Consider the following 15,715-nt stretch of genomic DNA (forward strand, 5'->3'; position numbering starts at 1 on the left):
CTTTAATGTTGCTACATTTTAGTTTCCACAGCGATCCGTGCAGTGCAAGGGTGCCTTTTTGAAATTGGCCTCATAATAAAGGCTCCCAGATGGCGTGTCTTCACATAGACATGCCCCTAGTTAGCATATGATAACACTCTCATGAGTGCAACTCTTCAGTCTATCAATCGCACTAATAAATTTAATCAAATTCGAATTACAAACTTCTTAGTAATGTGGTTAAAACCAGCGCTCAACACTCCAAAGATTTCGAAACTCAGTCTCAAAGCTCATTAGGAACTTTTTATTGTTATGGCGTGTCATCACGTGGACCCACTCCTAATTACCATAAGGTAACACTCTCATAAACGAGACTCTTCAATCTAATAATCTGTATACTTCACTCCAATAAATTCAAAATTTACTAGTGCTCTTCATGTCATTATTTCAAGGCTCACAGCAGTAATTTATCCTATTATCTCAACATGATTCTATAGATTCTGAAAACTCTTAAGAAATATTTTTAGTTATATACAATCTCACCAAAAAGCAAACTCTCAACATTGAATTACTCAGTTAATTATCGCGGTTCATTCAACAGCATGAGAAATTATGATTATACATAAACACCTCATGTGGGTGATTCTAATCTTATTTTTGTCCATTCTGTTGCTTGACAAAATATTTTTATATATATGTTTTTAATATTTTCTCCTACATCTCACTTTAAATCATAGTTTTGGATTTCATTACCCAAAATGTTAAATATCACAATGTTATTGTAATATTACCCTCAATACATTGCCTAAAAACTGAACCTCTACTCATACAAGTCAAGTTGAATTCTCTCCTCCTTTCAGGCACTAGAATAAATTGATGTTTTGAAACGTGTATGTTAACTTGTGTATACGTTGACACATCAGTCCAGAGATTGTCTCAATTAGAGACCTGTTGATAACAGCATTGCAACGTTACCAAAGAGTTTTTAATTGTTTGAGTCATGTTGGTGGGCATCCAAAAAGATTTTAAGATGTCACTCATTCTGCTTTTCTCAAACCATCAAAATAATTTTCTATGTCTCTCATCTTAGTTCATCTAAACCATCAACAAAAACTGCTAAATTATATAGAAATTATACATGTTTATGAACCCTTGAGATGATATTGTTGGCAGGCACATTAATCAAATACCTAGTTTAGAATCTATTTTTTTTAACCATTTCATGATCACAGTTCCACCCAATACCATTTACTATAAGTCTTCCTTCTGGAGTGGTTTCAAATATCTTATGTACTTTCGGTGGAAAGTATATCGTTGGAATTTTGGGAGTCGTAATCAATCAATACAGTTTATCATTATCTGTTAACAAACCAGTTCTCATCCATCTTGTAACCAAGGTCTTCGGCCTCTTTAACTATTCCTTTGATGGACGTGGTACCCAATTTCTCATAGCAACGAGGTAACTCTAAAAGGGTATTCGCCATAGTTAGGTAATCATCCTTATTCATTATCACAATGTTTCCACCTTTATCTACTTGCTTGATAATAATCTGCGTATCTTCTTTTAATTTAACTAATGCTTGTCTTTCCACTTGAGTAAGATTTTGTTGACCTTTTCTTTTTTCTTTTGATCAGTGATTTCATGTATGTCTCGAATGACTGCCTTCTGGAACAGATCAATGGCATTTTCTGTCCCAAAAAAGGACGTCTTTTTCTTTTCTAGCATTCAGTTTGTTACCAGATAAAGCGGCCACAATGGTAGGGTGCAATGGCAGTGCAATAGGGGTTATGTTTTTTAATCCTCATGTCGTTTGTAAATGATAAATGGACAGGTCATTCAATTGCTTTCAAAGGGTTTTGCCATCTCTCAAATTGTTCTCCTTCCCCCCACAGTAGGCAGCCCCAATATACAATAATTAATGGGCAATTGTCTCTTCAGGTCTCCACTGCTGGTCATCCAACATGCATTTGTATCAGAAGTGGGCCCAGATGTACAGAATTCTGAGCTTCTAGTCTGTGCCCTTTCGACCCAGTATAGAGTACAAATGCCTCTTGTGATAAAAGATACAAATTCCATCCCAACCCCTCCCCACCCTTTCACCCCACATATTCTGCTGATTTAGTACTATAACCAACATATTGTCATACAAAGTCACCAAGCCTTGAGTCAATGGGATAAGTATTTCCTGTCTTGGAGGTAGTGCTTAATTTGTAAGAAAATAAGGGCCACGGCTCAAATATTTTATAGCACGCCTGTTACATATTGGGGCGGGCAACTCTCTGCCCACTGTTGACCCTACCAACAGCTGCTCCATACTATGTCAACATAGGTGTGGTTAAAGCTGCAACTCCCACCGGTTAATTGAGGGTGAATGGCCTATTGTGCGATTTACAGATGTCAATCGACATATTAGTTGTGTCTTGAAATAAACTAAGGGCTTGATTCACAGAGCGTTTTTCAATGGGATTGTTCCATTATAAAACACTTCTGTGAATCTAACACATCATTGTTAACATTTTGCTTTGATCCAATCAGTGGCAAGTGGAACATATTACCCATCTACCCCCAGAAAAAAAGAGCAAGCATGCTTTCCTCCTACGGTAAATTGATGGACAAATCCACTCAACATCATTACTTTACTGATGAACTTGCCTATCAAACACTGCAGCAAGTTTATCTTATATAGGTTGTCACTCATGACAGGACCTCCTCTTCGATTGTCATGACCACAGGGGTCAATATCCACTTCAACCTCTCTAGGGTACATCCCTCTCACCCAATTAGGGCACATTATAGAAGCAAAGGTAGGAGTAGTGGGGAGGAGTGGACTACTTTGGTGCGTGGTTGGTGCAGGCAGCCGGCTCAGTCACAACATGAGACTGGATTGCCTTTCCAAGATGGCTGCCCCAGAAGTGGCTCTACATGGAAACCAACATGGCCGCAGTGTGTTCCACAACTGTGTATGCAGACTTCACATACTATGCAACCAGGGAGTGTCCCAGGGCTATAAAAAACACTCCTTGAGGCTCACTTCCTGCTTCATGTTGTATCTGCTCCTCAAGTAAGCAGCTGAATGCCTACTTCGTGATCCATGCCTATGATCCACGCCTGTAAAGGAACGGAAGAAAAGAACAACAGTAAGAAGCAACATGCGCATAACGCGCTGACTGAAGATACCAACAAGAAAGGAACAGAAAAGAAAACACAGTAAGAAGCAGCACGTGTGCACCGCACCCAAGACAAACCAACCAGAAAAGAAGAGAAAAACCTGAACACATTAAGAGACAGCTCACGCCTGCTGCACCATAAAGCTATCGGGTTCTGCTTACCTGATTTGCTTACCACAGTGGGCGGGCTGAGTATTCCAGTCACTCCGCTTATCTTTATACATACCGCCGACCTGCGACGTACCAATGAAGAGAGGAGTGCCGCTCAGCGACCTGCAAATAAAGAGAGGAAAGTTAGAGAATTAAGCGCACAAGCAGTCAAGGACAAAACATAAAAAGGCGAATGCACAAAGATATCAACAGGACAAGAGTACAACAAAGCAAGACTTTAAAAAAGACACTGAACCTCAAGAAGGTGGGTTCTCACGCCCCAGCACCACGCATGTTGCAGCAGGTCTGGACAGCAGGGATCATTGAAGCAACTGGTACTGGTGCACGTTTCAGCAAAACACATTTATGGTCACTCCTGTCCTTCTCCAGTAGTCTGTGGAGTGGGAGAACTGTGGGACGAGGCAGTCAACACAGTAGTAATCGTTCCCTTTGTTTTGGGTATCATGATTGGGGCCCAGGCAAGACATCCACCAACATTCTCACCCACCTTTCCTCAAAATATGACAGGGTTTATTCATACCACATTATTCGTTTTTGGGGAAAGAGAGGTGTGAGAACACACACCAGTCTTATCCATGAGGTGCAGAGTATATGTTAGAGATCCAGGCACTCCTGCAAGGCATCAGGTAGGCGTTACATTGATATAGGCCTTTTCATTGACCTTGCCCTGTGTTGGGGCTGGTGACTGTCCAGTTGTTGGCAACCCACCCTGAGGGTTATACCAATAGGGAATTTGCAACAATGTCATGCAGGCTGAGTGGAGCAGTGTGCAGACATGGCCAGCATCAGTGCCCAGCATTGTCACCGTCCAACACATTGTTATTCATGAAAATGGATGAATAGCCCTGCCAACCTGGCTCATCGGGCTCATGAATAACAATGAGCTAGCCCATGCAGAACTCTGGCCACTGCACACTACAGGAATCGAAATTAAGGTTCAATGAGCGGGAGCTAAAACTAGCTCCTGGGTGCCAGGCATGCCAGGGGGAGGAGGGATAGCCCAGGGGCAATGTGTTTTGTCTTGGAAGCAAGACAACCCAGGGCAACACAGGTTCAAATCCCAATCCTGCGCTTAGAATCCACTCCTTGTATTAAGCGCGTTATAAATGAACAATTATAATTATAATCACCCAATACGCAGGAGCTATGGCTGGGTAAACAGGAGCGGGTACACAGCACACCAAAAATCTAACTTCCACGTGAGATACACAGTAACATTTTGGCTATTATGTATGATCTATTATGTTTAAATGTGTCCTAGATGTGTCCCAGTTCTTCTTTATTAACATTTTCAAACACTCAAAGGTAATGTCACCTAAGCATGTTTGTAAAGCACCACTTGGACTGGTGAGCAGAAAGTAGTTCTTGGTGGCTGTTGTTTTCACGGTAATCAGGCTCTCGTGGGGTAGAGGTAGGAGCTAAATAGCTCCCAGCAGATGTGTATCTTGCACTGTTGTTGTTATATTACTATGACTGGCTGACTGCCAGTTAAAATAATGAAGTTGCCAAAACACCACAACATAATCAAACTGGAATCAGCAATAAGTGCAGGGGCTCCGAAATAAGTGCAGGGCTGAGGCCTGGCAAGCCCCACCACCAATTAAGCACTGCCCGGAGTACTGACTCTGCACAGCCAACAAGCTAATGTGCAGTGTGGATGGTAATGTAAAGTGTCATACTTGCCTGCCATACACACAAGTGCAGTACTGCTTTCCCCTTCTTTGGGGTCAAGCCCTGGAACCCCTTCCCTGCTACGTTCTCTAACACCTGTTCAAGTCACATCCAAGACGGGCCAGAGGGCATTACCCCGTCAGAACCGGGGTCCGCATTGGTGTTTGTTCAGTCCAGTGGCTGCCACTGACCGCTTTTTTCTATTTATACCTTGTGATGTAATGTCACCAACTCTTGGAACTATATAAAAATAACTACCCTAAGCTAAAGTCAAGGAACGCATTGTCCAGGAAACCCACTGCGCCAGGTACAAGCTCTGATATTGGGGACAGGCTCTTTTATTTATTTTACATTTTTAAAGCGCTCACACAGCCCGCGGGCATCAAGGCGCTGTTACAGGAATTGTTTTAGTTTTATTTTAGTTGCGTAATTGTTTTTGTCTTAGTTGCGTATCCAGAGGTTTCTATGCACGGACCCGGGGATCGAACCTGTGTTGCTTCGTGTCGTCTTGCTTCCAAGGTGCGCACGTTGTCGCTGAGCTATCCTCCCGGGACTCTGATGCCGTGCACAAGACGTGACGGTCTGGAACGGGCCATTTTAATCTGCGCCAAACAGGATGCCTAGCCAATAAAACCTATTCCTCCTCATGGTGCCTATTGCCCATCTTAATGTCTAGCTGGGGTCAAATTGTTCAGTACAAGCGACAGTGGCAGGACCGAACTATGAACCCACGGCCAGGCAATGATGACCAGGCCAGTTCATGAACCCCAGCAGAGGCCTTAATATCTGGCACAACCAATGATGTCCAGCACACACCAAAATACCCACCGGTGGGCATATTGTCCAGCACATACATGGGTCAGCACAGGCCATGGCACACATCATTGTTGGAACTGGGGTCTAAAGCGGTTTACAGGCATCTTGCCACCATGGTATCGGTACATACGGTGGGCCTAGAATGTGACAGACGAGTCCAGAGTCTGAGGGGGAACATTCGGCGTGTAATTCTGCCACAAAAAGGTTTGCGACTCCACAGTTCTTCGACCGCCCCTGTTTTTGCGCATCTTGACGTGCTGTACTCTTTGAATGGTCGCGCGGCCTCCCTCAAAGCCTGTTGATTTGCACCATTTCTCTCTTGCTTTTTTTTTTCTAGAACTTGCGCAATGGCATTCCACTGCCGCCTATGAAACAGCCCCCGACCAGGCCAAACGTGAGACCAGCGGTCGATGAACATGTGCCCCCGCAGACAGGTAAGCCCAGCTGGCGGATGCCCAGAATGGTGGCTACTGAATTGGATGGCTGTTGCCATGCTGGGAGGTTCCGCATTCACAGGTCAGGCTAAACTAAATTCTAAAATGTTTCTGGGCTCCGCCAGAGGGAGCCTGGATTATAGGACAGCCATGAGATTGGCTGTTCATTTCATGCAGTATCCAGTCATTGTGAATGGAAAACAGAGAATGAATTTACAAGAAAACATTTACAACGAAAAACTATCGATTTTTGAAACAATTATATATGGCGATTGGGTAAGGGGTTAAAACTGGCTGAAGGGGTTGGGGTGGGTTTAAAAGCATGGGGAAATGGGAGGTGGGGGTGGGCGGGGCTGGGGTAAAACCCCAAATAGAAAAATAGAAAATTGATATTTTGTCGTTATTAATGTTTTGTTGTTAATTCATTCTCTGTTATTTCCTTTGTTATAATCATATAGAGCCAGCATGGTCGGACTGAGCATAACACGGGCTTTGGCACCAATGAACGTGTCCCACAGTCGCAAATGGCAATTCATTCCTTTGTGATAAGGATATTTGAGTAGCACCTATACATCATTAAACTGCCCCACTTTGACCAAAATAACAGGCCCACACTATCACGATGGACCTGCTCTTCGAGTATTGCCCTATTGCCCCATAGGCCAGTCTGAGCCTGGGTACCCGTGTAACGGTACAGCTTCCTGTTTCCTTGCCTTCTAGTCCAGGCCACTCCTGAGCACACCTTTCCTTAATTGTCCAAATGCTTCGCACTTAAGAGTGCACAGTCTGATCCCTGCGTGGGGTGGGCGTGAGGGGGGTGTAGACCCTTATTGATTCACCATCCTCGTGTCTCTTTGCTTTACAGAAGGTCCTCCCAAAGACGCAACTACTACTACACCTGCTCAAAGTTCCACAATCAACTCCGAAAAACCTTTCAAGGTGAGCGCGCGCGCGCAGCAGACATCCAGAGTACAACTTCTGTAGATTGTTGCAGGCCAAATTTCCCTCCATGTTGGACTACTCTAGACCATCCACCATTCATTAATTGATAATCCATTTAATCTTGGAACATTTTGTAGGCTGTGTCACGTGTGTCTTACTGTGTGCTCCTGGCCATTCAGAGCCGTAATTCACCCATGATCCCTTTTCTCTGACTACGGATATTGTTCCCACTCCTCTGTCTCCCCCAGGATCCGAAATGAGGCTGATCCCCCAACCCACTGCCTGGTGTTCACAGCAGTACTCGTGTCCCATTTCCGGCCTTACTCAGTTCAGATGCCTCGCATTTCAGACAGAAAAGGGTTGGATGAGGCCTCTGTGAAACCAGTGCCTTTACGAGGCACTGCCTATCACTATTCTCAACCCAAACTGTGCTCTGATCCTTTCTTATGTGACGCCACCACTAAAGCCCAAGTAGAAAGTTACACAACAGATGTGGCGAGTAAGCGCGGCATGGACGTCATGCGGTTCACTTGCTACTATTTCCTCTCATTGCCCATCCTGCAGCCGTCATTTATTTCGGCTGAATATATGTACTGCACGAGGCAGAGACAGCTGAGCTTTTTAATGTCTTTATGTTCTTTCAACAGTTTCCTTCCCTACAGCAGCTATAGCCTATTCCACTGCCAGCTTCCCCAGCCACGACCTAACCTACAATGTACTCCTTTCTTCTCCTCACTTCCTAGTTATCACCTGGGTCAGGAAGTGGCATCCAGTGTTCTTCACGGTCCTAGAGTCCCGTACTACAACAACACGTTGTACACAACTAAGAATGGCCAAAAGTCCAAAACCCCTTCTCAGCCTATCTGGCGGTCCCAAGTAGCCCCATTTCGTGACTGACAACCTCCAGTTAGCCCCGGCATTTTAGCCGAAAACACTTTGCATTCTGGGGTTTTTGGACACACTTGGAATGTGTATGCGTGTTCGGGGCTCACCCCCCAGTTCCGTTCCTCTCTTTGGATTTCCCCTTTCACTAGCGATTCAGTCCTTCGATGATGTTTTTCGAGGGCACTGTTGGTAATTGTTGCCTGTCTGGGTGGGCTGTTTCTCATGTTATTACTCTGCTTTCTACTGGATGCTCATTTTGTGAGCGCTTTCGATGTTGATACTTTAGACGTGTTTCACCATATGCTTTTTTTTGTCAACTTTAGTGACGCTCGAATTAAAACATATCTCATTATTTGCTTGTGAAAGTAAAACTACTGCACACTCGACATATAAAACTAATTCGGTTGCGCATAGGTTGCTTATAGGTCATACGAGAAACGATGTCTCGTGTCATACCTTGAGTCATTATTAAATATTGAGCTAGGGTTTTGCGGCGATGACAACTTTATGAGGCTATTATTTATTGGCTTTTTCTGAAAAAAAGCAAAAACAAAATGAACTTTTCCCGTTATAAATTGAAGGGGATTTATGACCACTAGAGGGCGCTCGGAGCTCACTAAGAAGATTTGTATATACTGCACAGCACACCGGGGTGCACAACTTGATTAGCCGCAGGGTCGAATGTTGAAGGTATTTGTACCGCGCACCAACACCAAAGGAGTTGGTCCCCAGGCGCTCTGGTGGATCTGCAAAGAAGAAGGTAGGATGGGTTAGTAGGTGAAGCGAGAGTGACCTCACAAATCCCAAAGCACAAGTCCCTAACAGTGGACCGAACTATCCATGGGAATGACAGAATTCGTGTCAGACGGAATGACTGACTTTAGGCCAAGAAACACACATCATTAAACTCATGTGACTTGGAGGGCCACACAATGTTTTGAAGGGCCGCATTTGCCCTCGTGCCACATGATGTGCACCGCGGCTGCACACGAAATGCAGTGTTTGGTGGAAGTGTACAAAACTGTAATGAATCGCAGGTTTGTGGACATGCCAAGGATGTGAGGTTCACAGTCTATTGGTGGCGCCCAATCACTGACATTATCACCATAATGACAGAGTGCCGTTTAACCCTGATAAATTAACAGGAAGCAATGTCCTGTGGGCTTCGACCAAAAGAGGTCTACGGCACTGCCATAATCGCATAACATTTAAAACTCCCAATTCAGCCTGACTAAATAATATCAGTGAAGTTGATAACCTCATAATACGTTAATAAAACACAAACGTTTAGTAATGCAAACAAGGAAGAAGAAAAGTTCAGAACACCCTTTTAATACTGCTGTCTGAAACAGAGCTGCCTCTTTATTTATTTATTTGCATTTTTAAAGCGCTCACACAGCCCGGGGGTATCGAGGCGCTGTTACATAATTTTTTGTTGTTGTTGTCTTAGTTGCATATTTATAACGCGCTTAAATACCTAGAGGATTCCAAGCACGGACCGGGGATCGAACCTGTGTTGCTTTGTGTCGTCTTAATGATAATGATGTGTTATTTATATAGCGCCTTAATCCAAATCGCTTGTCTTGCTTCCAAGGCGAGCACGTTGCCACTGATCTATCCTCCCGGGACACTTTACCCAAATGATGTTCCGCCCATGCGCTCCCCTAACCCTTCCATCCTCCCCTTTTCTTCTCCACAAAAAGGGGATAGTATGCAGTGAATCTGCATAGCACCAAACTAAATGGTCAATCTGCGAGCATACAAAATCTTTATCGCAACAAGTTAGTGAAAATGAGTCTGATTCGCCCTGCATGGGCAGAGCAGCGCAGCAGGGAATGCACAGCTTCAACATCATGGCAAGGCAACCTGGCAAAAGAGTTGGCTTTCAACCGCATCTGCATTAGTTCACCACAGTCCATTGTCCAATGCCGGCAAGGCAAAAAAAGGTGTGTATCTTTAAATAAGGGGAAATCAATGATTTACCATGAGTAGCTTATCTGAGAAGTTGTCATACTTGGTGAAAGAAATGGATTCTTCCACATATCACATAGCGATTAATTAGTGTGGTGTGTTCAGATATGCACAACCGCGTAAACTGTGACATGCAAGACAATGAACCAGTGGTTGAAACCGGTTGGGATTCCCTGAATCTCCAACAGGAGAATTACCAGCAAGTGTCAATGGGGGGCATTTTCTAAACCCCAATTCGTTAAAAAAAAGTGTAAAAAAAAATGTAAGCTTTTTACGCCGTACTTTTATGATTCGGGAGATTCGGAGGTGGAGTGTGGGGCACGAAACGGTATCTACGTTTCCTGTGCGCATTCCTGCTCTGCCTTCAAATAGCACTATGGCTTTTCACCTGCACGTTTTGTCATGCTGGCGGAACACAAATGGATTCCTTTGAAATCTGCCTCACTTTACCACGTGGTAAAAGCAGGTGGATTCTATAGGAATCCATTGTAAATGTGTGTAATTTGCAGCCAGAATTGACCCTTTTCATAAAACTGGAAATGTAAAGAGTAAAGGCAAATTCAACTGTTTTACTTTTTGCATTTCCACATGGATCTGGAGATGACAAAAATGTCATGGGGCCTCATTATGAGTATGCCGCTCCGGTAACAACGGTGCCAGTAAGCTACAGGCACCGTTGTGACCGGAACAGCATACTCCGAGTTCTGCAAGCTGATGCCTTTCTGACCGCCAGGTCTGACCTGGCGGGCGAAAAGGCACCCGCTAGAAGACCTTGACGGATGCACCGGCACCGTTACTGACGGTGCCGGTGCATCCGTCCTCCCCATTCCCATTGAGTCCTATGGAACTGAAATGGGAATGGGGAGTCATTTTTCCCGGTGCCTGGCTACGGGGAATTACGGGGACCACCGAGGCTGTAATGCCCCGGTAATTCCCATTTGCCAGGTGCTGGAAAAAACAACCCTGGCGGCAGCCGTGCCATTTTTACCGGCACGGCTACTGCCAGGGTCGTAATGACCCCCATGGAGTTGACCTTTTTTATGTAAGTGCAAATGTACACAATTCCTTCCAGTGAAATTGTTGACGAGCCATATAAAAGGACCTGGAATGACTTTCTTCAACTGAAGGTTGGGCATTTGTAAGGGCATGATGTGATATGATATGATATGATGAGTCGTTTATGACGCACCTATATACAATTGTTTCTTAAGTCTTAATAATTAGAAGTCTTAATAATTACCCAGGTGACATGGGAGAGAAATAACTGTGGCTGGAAATTAGGCTCTGTATTTTAATGAAATTGTAATTTACGGTTGACGCTGAAGTGTGAATGTAACTAGGAGCGTAGTATGTGAGGATATTTTGTATTCTGTCATGGTTTAAAAATTCAGATTTAAACCCAGGGATGCTGCTAGGTCTGGAAAAGACCTGGGGCTATGTTAATGTCGGGCCTGTCATTACTCAGGGCTAGCTAGTCTTTTAGTTGTAGCACCTGAGCTTCTATCCGGGCTACAACCGGAAGACCAGGGACGATAGCCCCCCAAACCCTTGCTAGCAACGCCTCTGTCTAAACCTTTCACAAGTATCTATAAAACCAGAAAGTCACATAAATACATCACATTACAAGGTTTAGAATACAAACACTTACAGATCCTCAAGAACAACTGAATCACTTCAATGTTTGATCAATAAATACAATTCACTCTCCTATTTCCACACCTTCACCGGACTACCACTCCACAAAGCGCAGACATTTCAAAAACCTTAATATTCTTATGAACAATTTTATCTGACTACCTGCATAACATCGTTGCCATTTCAGGTCTCCTTCTATTCTGTCATCGCCTAAACACTCCTCCGAAACCAGGCTCAGAACCTCTGACGCTCCCACACATTCTATCAATAAATGTCTTACCGGCTCTTTTATACCGAAACGACAACACAAGTTAGGGCAGGTACTAGCATCTCTGAAGGTACAGACTTTGCCCGTCAGGATAAGATTAAAACACAATCTCAAGGACAATGCTCTTAATCCAGCTTTCAGGAGTTTACCTGGGTACTTTGCTAAATAACCCTGTTTCTAATGTTCTCTTGCGAGATCTTGGTATAATCTGAATTTCCTCAGGTTTGTGCGAGTATTAATCCAACTGTTCTCTATTCTAAGGGAGCTAGAGATCCCTATCCCTCCAGTGGATAACTGCAACAAAAATGCAAGCTGGTGCCTGGACATTCAGAACGCCTTACTAGACAAAATCACCCAACTCCAATCTAAAATCTCAGCCAAAAAGAAAATATTAGCACAGCCCACAGCTACAGTTCACATCCAACCAATAACCACTAACAAACCTGCAACACCCCAATTCGAATTCACCAAGGTCACTAACGCAGAAGTGCTTATGATCATCTGCTCCTTAAAACCTTCCAGATGCTATGGTGATCCCTGCCCACCCTTAGTCATCAAGGACTGCGCTCCTCAACTCACCCCTTTCATCACTAACCTCATCAACGCATCCTTCGACAACAATTGCGTCCCCAAAGACCTAAACAAATTCCAATTATTACTTATAGAGGTGTCATTGTCAGAATTGTTTTCAAAATATTGATGTTGGAATGGTAGAAAGAATTGAATAAGTTCCTTATCTTGAATCTCCATCTAGTGGATGGTCTTTTAATATCTGAGAAGTCTAAAGTGGTGATCACGGGAGCATGATCCGAGATAATAATATTTAAGATATGGGAGTCTGTGACTGAATTTGTGAGGGATTTGGTAATGAAGATATAGTCAAGGTGTGATAGTGTGTCATGTGGATGTGAATGGTAGGTGTAATCTAGATCCACCGGATGTGCCAGTCTCCATGAATCAATAGGACCTGTCTCGCTAGACACTGCTTGAAGGCTTTATGTGACTTATAATTTTTTTTATGAACATTTGGATTTTCTATCCAGGAAGGGGTCCAACACATGGTTCATGTCTCCAGATAGTATGAGTTTGGGGAAGTTTGATGTGAGAATGATCCGTTTGATAGAGGACCAAAAGTCAGTATCGGGAAGAGTGGGACCATATATGTTCATGATTGTGATGGTGTCAGGTCCGATTTGTAATTTAACCCATGGCCATCTTCCATTGGTAGCTACATCTTGATTCACAATTTTATATGACCATTTTTACTAATAACAATAGCCACACCATTTCTCTTACCCTCTGCCACACTTGCTACTATGTCTTTAATCCAAAAAGATCTGAGCTTCATGGCTTCAGTTATGGAGAGGTGGGTTTCTTGCAAACATACAATAGAGGGATCAAGCTTTTTCAAATGGGATATGATCTTATGTCTCTTGATCGGGTCGTTACAGCCCTTAATATTCCATGTTACACATCTAAGTACCATTATGATTCACTGAAAATGATACAATAAGTACATTAAGAGACCAAAGAATAAAGGAATCAATAAATATTACAAGCAAGAAAATACATTCTACCATCTGTGCCCACACATAGATATGTAACAGATGCACGATAAGTAGTGAGGGTAGCCACACAGGAAAAACACAAAAGGGACATGGGAAGGGAGGGGTAAACTTGACCAAAAGCAAAGTAAAAATGGTTGTAAACCAAGTGCCGCAGAACATATCTGTAATATTATATACAGGAGATGAGGAGTAGAAAGTTCCTTGTATCCATGGGTGGGAGGGACTCTGGAGACCTACAAGGGAATCACCTCTCTCTCCAAGTACCCACTTTCCTCGTGTGACACGCCTACAGAAAACAAGACACGTAATGTATTTCAAAGACATTATTTTGGCCAGGTTTGGTTTTGAGATAAGGTCCTCTGAGTGATCTAAGGAAAAGGTGCAGAGATAGGTTAAACTATCATGCATTAAGAGTCTTCTCTCTATTAGGGATGCTGGTTGCCCCCTAAGCCTCTGTTCTATATATACATAACACCCAGCATGCTTCTTCATACAATCTCAGGGGGTTTACCCCAAAATTTCGAAACAAAATGTTGAATGCACGTTTACTATGCATTCGAGCTGGTATAAAAAAAACAAAGCCCATAATATCTAACAAGGGGAGCAGGGGTTACGGGGGTGTCGCCCACACCTCTAGTTCAGTAGCATGGGCCTCAGAGGTGTCCCCAGCATACATTAAATGGGCAGCAGGGGAAGAAAAACAAAATTCCCAAAACTCGAGCTACACAATGCAAACTAGTGTCCTTTACAATTTTGTAATTCAAGTTTTTGGAAATTCGGTTTTATAACGTAGATCCATCATGCTTCTTCATATAATCTCAACTATATAGCGCCTAGCATGCTTCTTCATACAATCTCAACTATATAGCACCCAGCATGCTTCTTCTATAGTACCCAGGATGCTTCTTCATATAATCTTAACTATATAGCGCCTAGCATGCTTCTTCATACAATCTCAACTATATAGCGCCTAGCATGCTTCTTCATCCAATCTCAACTATATAGTGCCTAGCATGCTTCTTCATCCAATCTCAACTATATAGCACCCAGCATGCTTCTTCTATAGCACCCAGCATGCTTCTTCATACAATCTCAACTATATAGCACCCAGCATGCTTCTTCTATAGTACCCAGCATGCTTCTTCATATAATCTCAACTATATAGCGCCTAGCATGCTTCTTCATACAATCTCAACTATATAGCGCCTAGCATGCTTCTTCATCCAATCTCAACTATATAGCACCCAGCATGTTTTGTTTTACAATCTCAACTATATAGCACCCAGCATGCTTCTTCATACAATCTCAACTATATAGCACCTAGCATGCTTCTTCATACAATCTCAACTATTTGATTTATTTATTTATTTTATTTAATTATTTGTATTGCGCCGTTAACTCGCGAGTTTCGGGGCGCAGAAACGTGGACACAAAGACAACAGAAATGGACGGGACAGGTCCTGGAATCAATGATTTAGTGGGTCATGAGCGTGGTCAGTTGAAAAGATATGTTTTCACTAATTTACGAAAACGTAAGTAGTTAGATTCTTTCCTTATGTGGGCTGGCAGATTATTCCAGATGCCTGCTGTAATGACTGGGAAGGATTTTCCCAGTCCAGATCTAAGTTTGTGTGGCATCACTGCGATCCTATTTTGATCCGAGGATCTCAAGGCGCGGCTTGGAACATAAGAACGTATTTTCGATTTTAGATAGCCTGGTGCCTTCCCGTGGATGCATCTGTGGGCTATATAGCTATATATAGATATATAACTATATAGCGCCTAGCATGCTTCTTCATCCAATCTCAACTATATAGCACCCAGCATGCTTTGTTTTACAATCTCAACTATATAGCACCCAGCATGCTTCTTCATACAATCTCAACTATATAGCGCCTAGCATGCTTCTTCATACAATCTCAACTATATAGCGCCTAGCATGCTTCTTCATCCAATCTCAACTATATTGCACCCAGCATGCTTTGTTTTACAATCTCAACTATATAGCACCCAGCATGCTTCTTCTATAGTACCCAGCATGCTTCATCATACAATCTCAGGTATATAGTACCCGGCATGCTTCTTCTATAGTACCCAGCATGCTTCTTCTATAGTACCCAGCATGCTTCTTCATACAATCTCAACTATATAGCACCCAGCATGCTTCTTCTATAGTACCCAGCATGCTTCTTCATACAATCTCAAGT

The 15,715-nt window shown here is 43.2% G+C and overlaps 1 protein-coding gene across 3 annotated transcripts in view; it reads left to right on the plus strand.

The window, feature by feature from the left end:
* The window catches only part of NOXA1 (NADPH oxidase activator 1), a 288,049-nt gene that overhangs the window by 213,878 nt on the left and 58,456 nt on the right, over nucleotides 1-15,715 (plus strand). For all 3 annotated transcript variants that reach the window (XM_069609785.1, XM_069609784.1, XM_069609786.1), the window contains 2 exons: nucleotides 6,143-6,239; nucleotides 7,105-7,178. In XM_069609785.1, the coding sequence (XP_069465886.1) occupies nucleotides 6,143-6,239; nucleotides 7,105-7,178 (171 nt within the window). The remainder of the gene's footprint in view (nucleotides 1-6,142; nucleotides 6,240-7,104; nucleotides 7,179-15,715) is intronic.

Source organism: Ambystoma mexicanum, chromosome 8 (assembly GCF_040938575.1).
Source record: "Ambystoma mexicanum isolate Mex_15411 chromosome 8, UKY_AmexF1_1, whole genome shotgun sequence".
Lineage (NCBI taxonomy): Eukaryota > Metazoa > Chordata > Amphibia > Caudata > Ambystomatidae > Ambystoma > Ambystoma mexicanum.